The 19,047-nt window shown below is 40.1% G+C and overlaps 1 protein-coding gene across 3 annotated transcripts in view; it reads right to left on the reverse strand.

Annotated features, from left to right (window-relative positions):
• The window catches only part of ntrk3a (neurotrophic tyrosine kinase, receptor, type 3a), an 86,877-nt gene extending 79,260 nt beyond the window's left edge, over positions 1 to 7,617 (reverse strand). For all 3 annotated transcript variants that reach the window (XM_080874209.1, XM_080874210.1, XM_080874211.1), the window contains exon 1: positions 6,979 to 7,617. In XM_080874209.1, coding sequence (XP_080730335.1) covers positions 6,979 to 7,235 — 257 coding nt within the window. In that variant the 5' untranslated portion in view covers positions 7,236 to 7,617. The remainder of the gene's footprint in view (positions 1 to 6,978) is intronic.
• Between the last annotated feature and the right edge of the window lie 11,430 nt (positions 7,618 to 19,047).

Here is a 19,047-nt window from a genome sequence, read left to right on the forward strand (position 1 = left end):
CTGGATGAGTCCTTCTTTGCTGTGCTGCTCCCCCAGTAAACCACAACATAGAATAGTACTCCGGCAACCACTAACTGGTAAAACATCCTCAGGAGCTTCCTGCAGTAGTTCAGTCTCCTGAGGGAGTACAGTCTGCTTTGGGCTTTTTTAATACAGGTGCAGTGTGTTGCATGACCAGTTCAGTTTTTTGTCCAAACATAGCCCGAGGAACTTGTACAGGGTGAGTCTTGGCTGATGCACTGTCATGTGCCCTATGATCTTGATCTCATCTTGCTTGGACTTGTAAGGGCATGTGTCTTGCAGACTGTTTGTTTTTTCCCTGCCTTTGTTTTCCGTTTCTCCATAGGTACACAGAATGCAGGCTGGTGCCGATTTGGAATCCCCAGCTAACTGGAGGGAGGAGAATTTGAAAGGACCAACCTGGATTGAGGACTCCATGGTGTCCTGGGACAGCCTCAGGACAGCTGAGATATTACATATCTCGGCTGTCCTGGGAAAGCCTAGGTGTTACCCCAGATAAGTTGGAGGAGATGGCTGGGGAGAGGGAGATTTGGGCATCACAAACTGCTTCTGGATAAGCAAAAGAAAATAGATGGATGGCATTTACCTTTTTTTACATAATATATTTGAATCACCTCCTTCCATCTCACTTTGAGACTGCAGTGGTTACTGCAGCCATTATATATAGACTTAGACTTGACTTTTTTAGACATTAATCCCACAATGGGGATATTCACATTACAGCAGCACAAGGGTCAGCAACAAAATGTGAATTAGAACTATAAAGGACTGCAACCGTTTATCGAGTAATTGGAATAACTCAATTATAAAGAATCCTCAACACAATGTTTTTGCTTTGATGTTTTGTTAAACGGACAGCTCTATATCATCATGTGAATGCAATCATTTCATTTTCCATTGCAACTAAAAAGAGATGTGCATTAGACATGCATCAAGGAGCAGTGTGTGAATAAAAAGTCTGACAACATTAGGCCCATGCAGCCCCCAGTTTTTAAACAAAAAGATGGATAACACAGATAAACGGCAGCAGTGACAATCATGCCGTCATAGTTGAACATGGAGCCAGAGTGCGTCTGCACACACCCCGTAAAGAGCAAAGACGCGGAGCTGTTACTGAGACAGTCACTTCAGGTGGAGTGAAAGAAAAGTTTTTTCCAGCATCCCAATGAGCAGCACAGCTATCACCATCAAGATGTTTACTTGGAAAAAGCTAGCTTCATATAACCACCTGTTTAATAAGCTCTGATGTGAAGGAAAGTGAACTTCATTTCTTATACACAGCAAAAATCTACAGTAAAGCTACAGAAGTTACATTAAAATATACAGAACTGTTAATTTTAGTCAAATAAAATATTTAAATTAGGCAGCTTGCATGCCTAATTGCATTTTACATGGCAGCGATACCTGCAAGCAGAACAAGGAGGAGTGAGTATAAACGGCGGCATTGGGTGTACTAGACCATATTTATTTCAAAGCTTTTGAAACATTTTTCAGATATAAAGTAAAATAATGTAAATATCACATTTATTAAATTGTTTTAATATTTTAAAAATTCAAAAATAAAAGCTTTTTTTTCCCCACAGGCCAATAAAATTCTACATGGATCAGTAAAACTCTGGGCCACTGACTCAGGGCTGTTGGGTTGGACACTTAGCTATTATTAACATTAATTATTAACATCTACACCAACATAATGTCTGTTTTCAGCACAAAAATGTTGCATTAAAACACCGGGCAGACTTGAGAATGCTGAGATGCTGCCTTTGTTTATTGCAGCCGCCACATACTCCTTTAAAGGCGTACAGACACAAACTCATTCACTTACACACTTAAATATGCAGAAACACACACACTAAATCCACATCATCCAGGAGATACAACACTGTCAGAACTCTTTTTGCTCCTATTAATGTAAGACCGTTTTCCAAGAAGAACAAATTCAGGTAATTTTTATGGCTTAGTTTATTTTACTTGACTTAACCTTAAAACTTGAAATATAATAAAAATTAAATAAATAAATAAATAAGAAAACATGGTGTACAATAGTAAAACTATTTGGTAGTGATCAGAACTATCTATGCATAACAGTTTGTTCAGTGACCTCCTTTACACCACAACTTCAGAAGTCTCCAGTTTGCAGCCAATCACAGAAAAATCTGTCCTGATCAGTTTATTAGTCTGTTGGTGAGTATACTGTGTACACACCACAACTGACTGACAGGAAATAGCCATGTTTTTACATTAAAGGAGCTCAGTGTACTTAGGAAACAGAGTCTGCTAATCCACTTCTTTTTTAAACTTTATTTAATCAGGAAGTGAATATCTGGAGACAGAGAATATCCTTTGTGAGTGTGTACTGGGTTGGCATGGGAAGCATTAATCTAGCCTAATTTTTTTAATACCCCTGAAGGCAATGAATGTGTGTAAGGGCCATAGTGTGTAGAGTGTGTTGTGGGGAAAAGCAGCAGAGGGCTGTGAACCAAAAGTGTTTTAAAAATCGTTCAGCTTTTCTGCTCCCTTCAGGTTTCCTTGCTGGTGCCGGTTATTGTCCGTCACCTTAAAACCAGTGATTTTCTTCATTTCACTCCACACATCCCTCACACTGTTCTGCTCATACTGTCCAGCTTCCTCTTGCAGGAGTCCTCAGTTTCACCCTTAGGTCGTACTATGCTCTCCTCAGTTTGTCCCCATCTTCAGAAATTCAGGTTTTCTTCTTAAAATAATAATATCTTAAATTATAGTTTGTTTGTTTTTTAATTGTTTTAAATTGTCTTACAGCCATGGTTGGTAAGATGGTATGTTCACAGAATTTGATACATTTAAACTGTACTCCCTATGTGGGTCACATTGTACATTCCAGTCTGTAGTCCTCAAAGCCTAACCCATCCTACTCATGCCAAGATATTACTGTTATTATCATTATTATTATTAAATCACAATTCAATTACAAAAAAACTGTTTTCCAGATAACAGATACTTTATTTACTCTCTGACTTACTGTGACATATCAGACATCTCTTTGTTCTCTGCGTAATCTGTAATTTCAGTTAGTGCATTAGTGAAGAACTTATTGACTTTATCTTCATGGTCATAAATGACAGCATTTTAATATTGATGTCAGCACAGTATTGATGTTGTGTCATAATGTCTTTCAAAAACAGCTCAGTTAAATACATAAAGGCATGAAAAAGAGGACACAGTCACATGTTTATTGTCAGTATGACTGTTTAATGAATACAGCTCTTAAAGTCAGCATGTTGGTTTGTTCACAGCAAATAATTAATGATTTTAAATTAGTCGTTGGTTGATTTTCCTGGCACTTTTCCATCATCATAAATTTCAGAAATCTACTATATATATCCACTGAATTTATTTTAACTTTAAACAATGGCTGCTAAAGGGGGAAAAGTGCCAGAAACCATGATAATTTAGTGGCAATGAATTATATTAAACCTTAAATACTTTTCTCTGAAATTAAACTTAAAATGAAATAGACAAAAATCCAAAGTAAAAATTATCCCCCCAAAAATTTAAATTCAAAGCCAAATATATTAAATCGTGAATTTACTTCAAATTAAAGATAACCCAAACCTACTAAAAAGTACATTCTTACACAATAAATACAATTATTCATGATGATTTGTGCCAATTTGACCATTTTATTAATCAAGTTACCGTAACCACCCAGGATATGCTGGTGGTCTCGTAGTTAAACGAAGCTCCTTTCAGAAATGAAAAGATGCTTTTATTCACGTTAATATCCTGACATGACTTCAAATAAACTTTATTTCCTGTACTTACACACACTTTATCTCATATTATTACATGTTAAAACTCAACCCCTCACTTAACTGTGTGGGATATGCAACTGAAACCAATCCTGTGTTTTTCAACCAGTTTTCCACTATTGTGCTGATGAGCACACGGAACAATGGAGCTGACATCTGACACTACACATGCTTCACTTATTCTGCTTAGGCTTCCTGGCTATTATTATTATTATTATTATTATCATTATTATTGCAAGTAAAACTGCTTTTTTACACGGTTCCCTTATTTTTCCGGGTGTAGCGATCAGTGTTGGAGAAGCAGGAGGGAATTCGATGTTCAGCAGCTCCTTTGATCAGTAATAATTTTTCAGAAAACCAGGTTAATAATGAAGTGAGGTTTTGTGCTCACAAAATAATCTGTGCGTGTAGCAATGTGTTCTGCCATCTTGTTGTAGACTGGCCACAGTTTACAACCTCTTCCCGTTCTTATTAATTACTGTGTGTTTTACTGTAGTGTGTGTACAAGATGTGTGTTTTGTTGGCTACATAAGAGATAAAAACAAAGAACCTACAGATGCTGTGACAGTCAGGTCCACTTCAGTCCACAACAACAACATGATGGACCACAGCCTGTGCGCACGCGTGTATGTGTATGTGCATTATCCCTGAGCCCTTGAGCACATGTGTATGTGTGTGAATGGCGGGGTGAGGTTTTGTAGTTTAAAATCACTTTGACTGGTCACTGAGATTAGGACTGTCCACGTAAACTTTACCTAATACTAGAGTGGACTTTATATTAAAAGGAAAGGGTTTATAGCAAAGCTCTAATATAAACTGTCAGTGCTGCAGCAGGTGCACTCCTGACAACTAGAGGAGACAAGAGGCAGTAATGATCTGGATCTTCTGATCAAAGTGACTGCAGTGCCACTCCCAAAGCAGGATGTCCACTCAGCATGACCTACGTTCTCAAAGAGGCTCTGGAAGAATATGACAAGGAGAGAAGACACCACATCTTCTCAGATAAAACCAATCTGTAGTTAATGAGGAAGAGTTATCAGAGCATCAGGAAAATTTATATATTTATATACTAACCCCGACACTACAACCACACTCACCCTTAGAGGACTTTGACCACACCATTTTGGGGTTCAGTATGTCACCCATGGACATTTCAACATATATTTGATTTAATGAATTAGGATTTAAAGCATCACCCTTCCAGCTAATGGATGAGCTGGTCTACCTCCTGGGCAAAGTGACTGATTGAATTCACAGTAAGGAAACATACTGTACAGCGAAAGTCAGTGTGATTTGACAAATGCAGCCATGGCATATGCTGAACTAAGCAGGCCACCAAAAAGAGCACGAGCAATGCTGAGCAAGAGACTAAAGGCTCAGAAGAAGACTGGACTTTGGTTTAGTCACAGACCAGTAACTAAACACTATCCCTAAACTTAGACAGAGTGCTACATTTATTTATTTATACAAAAAGCCACATTAACCCACTCACACACACATCTCAGTCGTTGTGTCCTTGGGCAAGACACTTCACCTACCGCCTACTGGTGTTGGCCAGAGGGGCCGATGGTGCGATATGGCAGCCTCGCTTCTGTCAGTCTGCCCCGGGGCAGCTGTGGCTACAACTGTAGCTGCCTCCACCAGTGTGTGGATGTGAGAGTGAATGAATAGTGGCATTGTAAAATGCTTTGAGGGTCTCGAAAAGCGCTATATAAATGTAATCCATCATTATTATTATTATTATTATTATTATTATTATTATTATTATTATTACAACATTTCCTCACCAAAGAAATGAATATAAATTTAGTTATATTAAAACCTTATGATATACTGAGGACTGTTTGCCACTCTCTTCCAAAGCAAGAAGAAAGTTTTTGAGAAAAATTCACTTGTGGTCTGATGTGGTCAGTTTTCAGTATCTGCCCAGATAACATTTTTCATGGATATCTGGATGGCTGGTTGGCTCTTCATCTTAAAGAAACAGACTTCTGCACTAAAATTTGCTTAATATTATCTGAGTCATGACTGTTCTTATAATGCAATAAAAAAGCTATTTGGAAACATCTGGACCTATTACCTCTCACGCTGGACTGTTTCCTATAAAACCATGGCATTTAGCAATGTTATGCAGGAACAGCTAAGGGAGAGGCACACTTTCCATCAACAGATGGCTATGTTTAAAAGTATCAAATATATTCATGCATTTCAGATTTCCATTTCCTATATAAATTTATTCATTCACATCTTTTAGATCAGTTCGGAATTCGGAATTTGAACACTTGAATTTGAACACTTGAACACTTGTGGCATACCAAAGACCTGTTTAATACCCTAAACACAGACAAAGATCAAGCCTCCTCATGTGAGATAAACCATATTCATCATCATTCTAATCTTTTTAGACCTGCTCAATTCTTTTACATTTAGATTACTCATTTATTTTACAAGAAATTAATAACAGAATGTAATTTTTATAAAGTAACTCCAGACCTGCCAGCTCTGCTTGTTCTGATGGGGTTTTACCATCACCATTAATCACAGTGTACGGTTCCCGAAAGTGAGGAACCCCTGCACATGTGCACAGATGAAGGGAAGTTTTGGAGAAGACTGAAGTTTCTCAAAAAATGTTTAAGAGGATGTTTAAGATGGTTCATTATAAAGTCCTGAATAAAGCAGGTACATTTATTATTTGAGTCAAGTGGAACATTTATTTGCATAATCATTCTTCGGTATTCTGAGCCTGGATCCCTGAGTCATCTGGATCATTATTGATGTTGCTGTTATTCATAGTAATATTTATTAATAGTATCATTAACAAGAAGAAGAATCATTTTATTTTATTTCATTTTATTATTTTTATTTTTTTATATATTTTAAGTATTATATTTAAAATTTGCCAGATTTTCAAAAAGTTTACATTTTTTGAACAATTCTGTGATTTCAATTTTATTCTATGAAAAGAAAAACACCAGAACTGTTTGAACCAGGAATCTCGCCTTTTTGCCCCAACCGAGGAACCATCACTCATTTCTGTAGCTGGATCTTATCGTGGGTTTTTAGTCCACTTGTTAAAAAAAAAAAAAAAACTATAATAAATTCACCAATTAAAAGGACAAAACTTCTCTTAAATATCCTTAAAGCTTTGATCTAGAGAAGCAGCACTCACATGGAGGTGATGTTCTGGAAAAGATCCTCGATGCTCCCGGTATTATTCCCAGCATTCCCGGTCCCCTGGAAGGACAGCAGCGGGAAGAACTGGCTGTTGTCGGACTTACTGCAGAAGATTTCAGTGGGAGAGCAGGTGCAGGTGGGGGGACAGTCCAACAAGGAGCTCGGGCAGCTGTGAAAGAAAACGCTGAGCAGAACGGAAACCTTCCAGCAGCACCGGATCCCGAGAAGGCGACGCGCGCCGAACAAATCCATGCTGTCACGATTCAGTCCCAGATTCCAACTTTGAAGCTGAACGAGAATGAAAATGACTAAAAATGAAAATGACTCAGTCCGTCAGAGTCTGAAGCCGTGTGAACGCTGCGCTCGCCTTATTCCGCTCAGTGGAGTCCAAACGGTCAAAGCTGTAAACATCTCCCTCCGTGTGTTCACGCGTGTCTGAGTGTGCGCGTGCTTGTGGGGGTATCAGAGGTTTTAATGATGCCAGTCACGCCCCCCTCCCTGCTCGTCACACCAACAACGTTTGGATGGAACAAAGAGGACAAAATAAGAAAAATCCAGAATATTCTCCCGCTGTTTGATGTGTACGGTCGCAGTGAGCATTTCTCTCATTTTCATCTCCTTTTTGAGTCATCTGTCCATCTCTCAGTCTCTCCCACACACTCTCTCTCTTTCTCTCTCGCTCCCCGTGGCGTTTCTTCCACCAGGGGTCGAGTGAGAGAGAGAGAGAGAGAGAGAGAGAGGCCCCATCCTCTGAGTCCACCTGCTGGGCAGAGGAGCGCAGTGGACACGCGTCAGCTTTGCTTTTGTGCGCACGCACACACACGAGCGAGAGAAAGAGAGAGATATTCACACTGCTCTGATCAGGCTGAGTTACAGTAAAGAACAGTTTAAATAGCAATTGGGATAAATATGACGCCGAGTTCGTGATTATCAGACACATATGTGTGTTATATTATCTCCATCAAGCTCTCGAACTGTTGTAAAATGAGCAGCTACTCTTTCTCAGGTGACGGTGCAAGAGTAAAGGTTTGGTTAGGTGGATGAAAGCTGGCCTTTGAGGCAGCTGCGCTGTGACCGCTGAGCCACAGCGCTCCCTGTTTGGCCTGACTGAAACTATAGCATTATGTGACCACTAGAGGTCCCTGAATGACAGAGTGTAGCTGTGGGATCATACAGGCTTAGTTTTCCTTTCTAACATAATGTATAGCTCCAGTTTTGGAGCATACTGTGATCTACGTGTAAGTATATGTGTCTGCATACGTGTTGGATCCCAAGGAGATGTTACACAGATTCTCCTCCCCTGCAGATCATGTCCTGTGGAAATCACAGTTCACCTGGAAATGTGTCCACACATATTACCCCCATATTCTGTTCTCCACACACTCTCACTCAACAATAAACGGTCTATACAAAGCATCTCGTGAATGTTAATGTAGAGCAATGAGCCTGCTGACCATTATTCTTCCATTCATGTTTTCCTCTGTCTCCGTTTAATCACAGCTTATCAAACTGATCGTCAGGCAGTTTTCCTCCATCCAGGGATATCAGTTGAAAATGTGACTTTCATCTCATAGTCACTTGGCCTGTAATATTAAAAGGACTCATAAGGAGGATATCCACTTTAATGACTGTTTGAGACCTATCACTAGTTTTATGTACAGATGGCAAATTTACACCGAGGGGGAAGAGTTTGTGTGGGAGCCACCACAGTGTCTCTAGTGGGCTCTTTCTACCCGATGGCACAGTCATGTTCACTGGTATGTGTATAAAATTTGAAAAAATTACCAACACTAGGAGTGGTGTATATTTGTATATCAATATATTCCACGTATACTCGCAATTGATATCAGGGGCAGACAAAACAGAATGATGATGCATCCTGTATCATCCTGCACTTCAGCTGGAGTGGTACACAACTGATCTCAGGCATTGATAACTGGTCCACTGAGGAAGAAGTTGTTAATCCTTTTCTATTTTTTGATCGATATAAAGGAGGTCAAAAAGATATTTAAAAAAAACAACCTGGTTGGAATAAATCTTTATCAAATCTCAGTATCATTTATGAAATTAATTTTCTCTCTCTTTTATAGAGTATCAATGATATAAATTCTGATCAAAATATCTCAACAACAACTATAGGCAGGGCAGTGCGTGTGAGTGTTGGGGGAGCCTGACCTCCATAGGCAGTATCTTTCATTGCAGCTATGAAGCAAATTTCCAGACATGAAGTGAATGCAAAAGAATTGAAAGCATACTTATTGCCCAATTTACTCGCATTTTAAAACAAGTCGAGTCAGTTTGACTTGTATTCCATTACAATCGAGTACCATCTAATGTGTATTGGCTCGTTACAGCAATGCGGCGAAATATTTGTATGCGACATGAATGCCGCAACAAAGGTGGATCTTGAGGCAACGGTATACCTGCTGCTTGGTCTGTTGTTTTTGGTCAGGCTCGATGACCACAGTGTTGTTTTTGTGCAGCTGTTTCCTTCATTGCCGAGTTTCAAAAATGGTGGTTTGATTTTTCTCAAAGACACGCTCTCATGACTCATCGAGTGACGCCACTGACTAGCCAATCGGCACGTAGGCTGTGAATGTCACATTTTTTGGATCGTTCAAACCACTTCAAGTAGCTACTAAAAAAGTAGCTGGTATGAGGGACTATCATCAAATGGAAAACCCTAAAAACTGTATCAAGCCATTAGGTAGTAATGGAAAAAAAGTTATAAGTGACAATTCAGGGTCACCTGATCCAGCCCTAATTATATACTTTATTAAAAAGGAAGTTTTTAACCGTATTCTTTGAGTAGAGTAGTAGAGAGGGTTTTTGTCCTGTGAATTCAAACTGGAAGCTGGTTTCACAGAAGGAAGCCTGGAAGCTGAAGGCTCTGCCCGCCATTCTCCTTTTAATACCCAAAGCACCACAAGTAAGCTTGCAGTCTGAGAGAAAAGTGCTTTATTGGGGTGATACCATGAGGTCTTTTAGATTAGATTAAGCTTGATTATTCAAGGCCTTGTATGCAAGAAGTAGGATTTTAATTTCTATTCTGGATTTACCAGGGAGCCAATGAAGAGAAGCCCGTATAGAAATATACTCTTCTGTTTCTAGTCTATTTCAGTTCTCTTAGTGCAACATTTTGGATCAAGGGAAGGCTTTTAGTGAGTTTTAAGGCAACCCAATAATAATCAATTATAATAGTTCAGCCTAGAAATAATAAAATTAACTACTTTTGTTACCATCACTCTGTTTTACTAATAGGAAGCTCTATAGTAGGGTACAGGAAAGGAGAGCTAATTAGTCAAACTTCAGATTAAGGAGGAACGATGTCATTTTCATCTTAGTTGAGGAATGTAAACCAGTTCTTTATCCTCTTCAGGATATTCAAATATGCATGGGAGTTCGCCCATCCAGTCCACATGTGTTTTGTGGACTTGGAGAAGACACTGAACTGCATCTCTTGGGGGACCCTGTGGGGGGTCCACTGCTATGAGCCTTTCAGTCACTGTATAACCATTGCAAGACTAGGCCCACATTGCTGCAAATAGTTGGATCTTGTTGGATCTCTTGCTTACGAGTGAGGGGGAGGAGAGCAGAAGATTGAGAGACAGATTGGAGCCAAGTCTGATGTGGATGTTGCACCAGTCTTTCCTGTTGAAGAAAGACATGAGCATAAAATAAAGCTGTTGGTTTACTGGTCAATCTATATCTTCACCCTCACCTATGGTCATTAGCTCTGAGTAGCAACTGAAAGAATGAGATTGCTGATACAAGTGGCAGATATGAGCTTAGTCAGGATTGCTGGTTTCTCTCTTAGAGATATGATGAAGAGTGCAGTCATTCAATAGAGGGTCAGATTAGAGCTACTGCACTTCCACATCGAAAGGAGCCAGTTGAAGAGGTTCGGACATCTGACTAGGATGGCTTCTGGGCAACTCCTGATTGAGGTGCTCTGGGAATATCCTACTGGAAGGTGGCCCCAGGGCAGAACCAGGACCGGCTTGAGATATTAGATCTCTCAGCTGGCCTGGGAAAGCCTTGGTGTTTCCCCCCGATAAGCTGGAATAGTTCGCTGGGGAGAGGAAGGTCTGGGCGTCCTTGGTTAGGCTGCTACCTCCGCGACCCAACCCTGGGTGAGCATAAAAAAAATGGATGTATGGATCGATAGATGGATGGAGTTTTTAAAACCTTATTGTTGTCATTGTCCCTCAGTCCTCCAGGTTTGTCTTCTTTATATTTCTCCCCCTTGATTTTTTTCCTCTTTGTGCTCGTTTGTTTGTGTCTGTGTTTGTGGGCGAGACTCAATGCAACAATCAACCACCCATTTCTGAAGGTCGCATCAGGGAGCCACTACTTAAGGTAGTAGCTGATAGTCATGCTTTGCATCATTGAACTACTCAGTTAAACACTGGCTCTTACTTCTATGTGTGTGTCTGCCTCTCGTGTCTCACGAATTCTTACCCTGTGTTTTACTCTGTACAAATCCCCGGATTCCCTTCTCTGGTGTGCTGAGCTTGACGTTTGAGAGCGAGTGTTACCTGTAAATATTGAATGTGTAGATTCCCTACCTCCCTGGACCCGCCTGGAGCACTATTCCCCTGTTGCATTGTTCACGGTGTAAATATCTATTCACTGGAAATAAAAGCCCTGAACTGTGGTCTTCTAAACCCTGCATCTGAGTCCTACCTGCCCATTAGCCTTGATAATTTTAGTGTATTATGAGTCTTAGGTATTTGTATTATTGGCTTTTTGGTGTTGTCTCACCTTTATTATTTTTCTAAAGAGGAGTTTTTAAAATTTGAATTAAGTTAAATTTAAATCACACGTTAGTAGAATTTCCTGTTTCTGTTTCTTTTGCTAGGCTTCTGGCTTTTGAAAAATTAAGAGGAAGAAAAGAAAAATTGTCTTTGCTAATGTCATACTATAAGCTGTGCACCTGTTTTTTGTTTTAATTAAATTTAATTTTAGTTTGTTCTTACTGTAAATCACTATATATCTATATTTATTCCACTTAGGTTTTCAATCAGATGTTAATGTCATGACTTCTTAATGTACCTATGACCATAATGCATTATGGATGAGCCATTGATTCCTAATGGCTGGTTAATGTAGAGCATGTGACCAGGCTGTGGTTTCATGATAGATGGATAGAAACAAACCTCTCTGTTTTTAGGTCTTTCAGCGCCTCTGTCATGTTCTTATACACACACACACACACACACACACACACACACACACACACACACACACACACACACACACACACACACACACACACACACACACACAACACAGGCCTGCAATATGTTTTGCAATAACAGGGGTGTTGCTAGACTCTTGAAACACTGAGGGCATCACTTGATAGCTGCACATTTTAATTGTTATTTATTATATTTTATAGTAAAATTCATATAACTATAAATAGAAAACATCAAACATTATGTGCTTCCTAAAGGTTGAAGACACAGAATACTGAGTACTGAAATCAAACACCTGTGCAACTGGAATTCTTCTTCTTATCATTTTTTTTTTAAGCAGCAGGAATAAAACCTTAAAGGTGATGAAATGATGATGACAGTACTTAGTTCAGTTTTTAAACTTTACCAGCTCTGGCCTCATAGCATCTGCTTTTGTTGTGCCATACTGGCTCCTTTAAACTGTGTGCTTTTGGTGTATTGTTTGTCACCTTGTCCATAAAAAGAATGGGCCAATCAAACTCCATCCAAACCTATCAACTTATTTAATACACGCTGACTCAACCAACTATTCAATTATTATGTTTTCTTGTCTTTGTCTCATCCCCGTGTCTCCTGTGACAGTCTGTCATGTCCTCTGTGTATGTTTCCTCAGTCATGTATTGATTTATTCCCTCTCTGTCCCATGTTTGTTTTCCCATTTGTGTCTTACTCTGTGTCTCTTGCTCACTCGCCCTCCTTGTCTCTGGGTTTGTTCCCATGTTCTTCTCCTTGTGTTTCATCCTTTGTCTCCCCAGTCTGTCATATGCTTTCATGTTTGTTTATCATAAATCTTCACATCTCACTCTGTTGCAGACACTCAAAATCTATTCCAAAAAGTTATACCTAATAAAGACAGTGCAGATGAAGGTGGTACATTATCCATAGCTTCAGCCCATAACAACTGAGCAGTATTACCTCTGGTGGGCCACTAGACTGGGAGTGTCACAGTGCAGCTATAAACGGATGAGTGAGATAAAGCTACAAATTCTCCTTTCAGTCTGGTTAGCTTTCTTAATATTCATTTTAGCCCTAACAAATATATTTATGTCCCCCCTATTGAATTATTTCACCCTCTATCTGTGGACTCACAGAGCTGAAGGACAGATGAGTCCATTTAGGAAAGTAATGTCCCTATTTGTTCTATGAAAAACAAAACATACAAGCACACACACACACACACACACACACACACACACACACACACACACACACACACACACACACACACACACACACACACACACACACACACACACACACACACTATTACACCATTACAGTCTGTGCTGTGCCCCTGGCAGTATAACCCATTAGCCTTTAGCCATTAAGAAGGTTTTTAAGGACCAGACCACAAACAAATCTTTAAAAATCAAAACACAGACACATGTACTCATGGACCACTTCCTTTTTTCTTCATACAGATGTTACACAGATGATACGTAACTGTGCATCCTAATGAAACCTGGTAACCCAAGCCTATCTACCCGATGTAGTACACTATAAAAAATGCTAACTTAACCATAAAATACCTAAAATAGTGATGCTCATGTCTGGCTGCTGGCATGAGTGCTTTTCAAAAGTGTGTGAATTTGAGAGCGAGAGCATGGGAGAGCACTTGGAAATGGCTTTGAAGGACAGAACAAACACCAGAAAAAGTATTAGCAGGTCAAAAATGAGAAGAAAGTGTTAGGTAATCAGGTGTCAGCTGTTAATGTTTTAACTACAACAATGAGATTCCACACTGGTATCAAGACTGAAATACACACTGATTTCAAGTGGAAATGCACAGTTCAACCCATGGTTGTCAATAAGTCCGTCCTTTTTCTTTTGTTTTTGTAATAATGGAGAGCTTTCACGATGTTGTGTCTTTGATTCAGATATTAGTTTATACACATTCTTCCATTAAATGTATCTTGTGATATTATTGTTGTAATATCTGTAATATTATCTAATAATCATGTTATCTCTGCAAAGGAGTTTCACCAGCAATCTTTGTGCTCCATAAAAGCGTTTATGTGACTTGACATCTTTCCTTTTTATATCCGCTTCTTTCCTTTTTTAGCTTTTCCCCTTCCCCCTCTATCTACCAATTAACATCAGCATCTCCGTCATCCAGAGCTCTTACTGCCTATCTCTTCCTCTTCTCACAGACTACATCATCTAATGTTCTTAATGCCCACCAGGATCATCTTCATTTATTTCATATTTGACTGTATATCCCAACCTCAGCCTCCTATACTCATGTCTTCCTGCATCCTCTTCCTCTTTGTGCACTATTCCCTCGGGCTGTTTCCAGTTATAACTTCAAAACATATGTTTCAGTCCCACAACAATTTCTGACAACACAAAAAACCCCATGGTGGTTTGTTGTGCTGTGGTCAAAGGCCACACAGAACAGCAGCACATATAGATAGGGCAATATGATTTAATGATCAAGGCACATATTCACGTAACAAGCCTGTAACCATTTGCTACAGTCAAATCTTATACTGTGAAATCTCACACACGTCAAACTGAAGGCAATTCACCACATCACTGAATGTGTATGCACACATTATAGTTCGGGGACATGTACCTGTTTATATATGTGTGTGTTTGTGGGTATGTTTGGGGCAGAGGGGGTGTTAAAAAAACTGCCACCAATCAGAAACAGCCTGCATTTAACTGGTGGTTTCAAAAAAAAATTCAGTGCTTCATTTTCATGCACTTTAGCTCCAGGTCTAGCTTTTTTCCCTATGTTTTTGAAAATGCAATTTCAGATTGCTTTAGATGTTTTAGCTAAATGCTTGTTCTCTCATCTCCTCTCTCATTTTTCAAGTATTCAGTTGAGGGCCAGCACAGTGGCAGTAGTTACCACAGTTTCCTCACAGCAAGAAGATCCTGAGTTCAACTCCACCACCTCACCAGGGCCTTACTGTGTGGAGTTTACATGTTTGGATGGGTTCTCTTCAGGTACTGTGGCTTTCTCCCACAGTCCAAAGACACTTTGTTAGTGTTAACTGGTGATTCTAAAAGTTAGTGTGTGTAAGGTCCTACTGCTCAAGAAGGCGCAAGTACAGGACTAATCTAAATTTGCCTGTGAACATCTAAATGATTCAGAGAAGCCTTAGGGGGAAATGCTGTGGAGTAGATGAGGCCAAAATTAAGTTTTTGGCGTTAACTAAACCAGTCGTGTTTAAAGAGACATGCTGTGTAAGAAATGCTGTTCATGACCTGGGGTAATTTATTTATTACAGAAAATCAAGATCTTTCATGTAAAATACTGGTGACCACAGCAAACTGCTAGAGCACAGATCAACCAGAAGGAGGTTTCAGCTGCTGCACTCTCTTTACAACTGAGTTGCCACAAGTGTTACAAAATTTATCACCCCATTCAACCTGATGGAGCTTGAGGAGAGAGAATGACAGAAACTGCACACAAAGGGGGGTCCCAAGTTTGTAGCATGTGTGATACAAAAGAAACTGAAGCATAGGCTGCGTTGTGGAACAGTACACATTTTATGTAGCTTTGCCATGTTACTCTTCTCAGCCCACCCCTTTGGCTGCTCCGACATGGCTGAAATAATGAGCACTAGTTCTAGTTGTCCTAGCTCTAGTCGGCCAGCCTCCCCTCGAACTATCCCCTGAACCCACTGCACCACTGCACCACCCCTGCACCACCGCATATCTCCATTGCCCGACTTAGGCTCGGTAGCCGTCCAACCTAAGTTAGGCCACCTATGTGTCAGTTTAATTTTCCCCTGGGCTTAAACCTTCCTCCCAGTTTTCTTTATTTAGGTCCAGCACTAATATAGTATAGTTTATAATACAGGGAGTGCAGAATTATTAGGCAAATGAGTATTTTGTCCACATCATCCTCTTCATGCATGTTGTCTTACTCCAAGCTGTATAGGCTCGAAAGCCTACTACCAATTAAGCATATTAGGTGATGTGCATCTCTGTAATGAGAAGGGGTGTGGTCTAATGACATCAACACCCTATATCAGGTGTGCATAATTATTAGGCAACGTCCTTTCCTTTGGCAAAATGGGTCAAAAGAAGGACTTGACAGGCTCAGAAAAGTCAAAAATAGTGAGATATCTTGCAGAGGGATGCAGCAGTCTCAAAATTGCAAAGCTTCTGAAGCATGATCATCGAACAATCAAGCGTTTCATTCAAAATAGTCAACAGGGTCGCAAGAAGCGTGTGGAAAAACCAAGGCGCAAAATAACTGCCCATGAAGTGAGAAAAGTCAAGCGTGCAGCTGCCAAGATGCCACTTGCCACCAGTTTGGCCATATTTCAGAGCTGCAACATCACTGGAGTGCCCAAAAGCACAAGGTGTGCAATACTCAGAGACATGGCCAAGGTAAGAAAGGCTGAAAGACGACCACCACTGAACAAGACACACAAGCTGAAACGTCAAGACTGGGCCAAGAAATATCTCAAGACTGGTTTTTCTAAGGTTTTATGGACTGATGAAATGAGAGTGAGTCTTGATGGGCCAGATGGATGGGCCCGTGGCTGGATTGGTAAAGGGCAGAGAGCTCCAGTCCGACTCAGACGCTAGCAAGGTGGAGGTGGAGTACTGGTTTGGGCTGGTATCATCAAAGATGAGCTTGTGGGGCCTTTTCGGGTTGAGGATGGAGTCAAGCTCAACTCCCAGTCCTACTGCCAGTTTCTGGAAGACACCTTCTTCAAGCAGTGGTACAGGAAGAAGTCTGCATCCTTCAAAAAAAACATGATCTTCATGCAGGACAATGCTCCATCACACGCGTCCAAGTACTCCACAGCGTGGCTGGCAAGAAAGGGTATAAAAGAAGAAAAACTAATGACATGGCCTCCTTGTTCACCTGATCTGAACCCCATTGAGAACCTGTGGTCCATCATCAAATGTGAGATTTACAAGGAGGGAAAACAGTACACCTCTCTGAACAGTGTCTGGGAGGCTGTGGTTGCTGCTGCACGCAATGTTGATGGTGAACAGATCAAAACACTGACAGAATCCATGGATGGCAGGCTTTTGAGTGTCCTTGCAAAGAAAGGTGGCTATATTGGTCGCTGATTTGTTTTTGTTTTGTTTTTGAATGTCAGAAATGTATATTTGTGAATGTGGAGATGTTATATTGGTTTCACTGGTAAAAAATAAATGATTGAAATGGGTATATATTTGTTTTTTGTTAAGTTGCCTAATAATTATGCACAGTAATAGTCACCTGCACACACAGATATTCCCCTAAAACAGCTAAAACTAAAAACAAACTAAAAACTACTTCCACAAACATTCAGCTTTGATATTAATGAGTTTTTTGGGTTCATTGAGAACATGGTTGTTGTTCAATAATAAAATTATTCCTCAAAAATACAACTTGCCTAATAATTCTGCACTCCCTGTACATAACTAATATCAAGCAATGTCCACGTGCACTCTTGTAAAATGGCCTGAGGTCCATGCGCTCAAACTGACTCTCCATCAGCAGTAACTTGTGGCACTCCCGGGATGGCCAGCTGGTTCACCTGCTGACACACCTGACAGGATGGGCACCACCAGCAACCCAGACAAACACCTGTACCTTCACTGATGGAGGTGTTGGCCCAATAGTGGTGGAGCATAGGCAGCGTGATGGAACAGTGCACCTCTGGAAAATATTTGCAAGAATTTCAAGCAAACACTTAACTTAGTTGTTATTGGGTATTGTGTGTAGAATTTTGAGGAAAAAACGAATTTAACCTATCTTTTTTTTTTTTTTTAATAAGGCTGCAACATGACAAAAAAGAACAAGTGAAGTGCTGTGAATACATCTCAGATGCACTGTAAGATTCACTAGAGAAGTTTGCAGCCAAGTGTGAAGCAGCAGGAATACAAATTTTTCTGAGGCCATAGTTCCCAGCCAAAAAATGTAAAGTTTGCATCGGGGAGAAGTTGAAATAATGTGAGGAATTCACCTTTCTACCAGGTGAAGAGTTTCAAGGGCTTGGATGAGGCCTTGAGACAGAGCCACATGAGAGAGAAAACGTCTTGGCTTGCTTCAGAATGCCCCAGTGTTTCCCTGGAAGTGCTGGAGGAGGTGGCAGTAAAGATGAAGTACTGAGAATCTCTGCTTAGACTGCTGTCCATCGTATGGACCTGAATAAATAGCACAAACTGTATGGATGCCAGAAGATTTATATTTTACCCCATTTCCATGTGTTGTCTGATGTTTTGCCTCAGTGACTTCACTCACTGCAGACTATGATTGTTCATTTTAAGTTGAGAAACAAGCATTTTAGCACACCCAATGCCAGTTGGCTTTGAAATAAATACAACTTAATCTTTTCTAATGGCTTTTCCTCTTATCTCAGCACATTACGGGACAATATTTCCTCATTTGTATCCATTAATGTATTTGGTTTCTTGCTGATTTTCAGATAAGATGGCAAACAATCTGCCTCGTTTAAATTGATCTTGTTTTGTTTGTTTTTTTACTAAACTGCTCAAAGTGCAGATGAAGGTGTAAACCAATCCTGGACAACCCAATTACCTGTGGTCACTTTATCTTTTAAGTCATCGATAAGAGGCATTTTATCCCTGCTGTTTATGATTTTATGTTGTTATATTGATGTCAGCAGTCCTCCTATACCTCCACACACACCCACACACACACACACTTTCATAACCCTGTTTCATAGCACATACACACATGCACTCCCAAACCAACTTTATGACTTGATCTCTACCCATTCAGCCACGTTAATGGAAGCAGACCACACATCCAGTGCTGTTTTAAATCCCATTGCGAAGTTCTTATGATTCACAAATGCTTCCTCTCCTTTTTACTAATGCTCCTTCACCACAAAAGCCCACGAGTC

This window comes from Rhamphochromis sp. 'chilingali' (genome assembly GCF_963969265.1).
Source record: "Rhamphochromis sp. 'chilingali' genome assembly, chromosome: 2".
Taxonomy (NCBI): Eukaryota; Metazoa; Chordata; class Actinopteri; order Cichliformes; family Cichlidae; genus Rhamphochromis; species Rhamphochromis sp. 'chilingali'.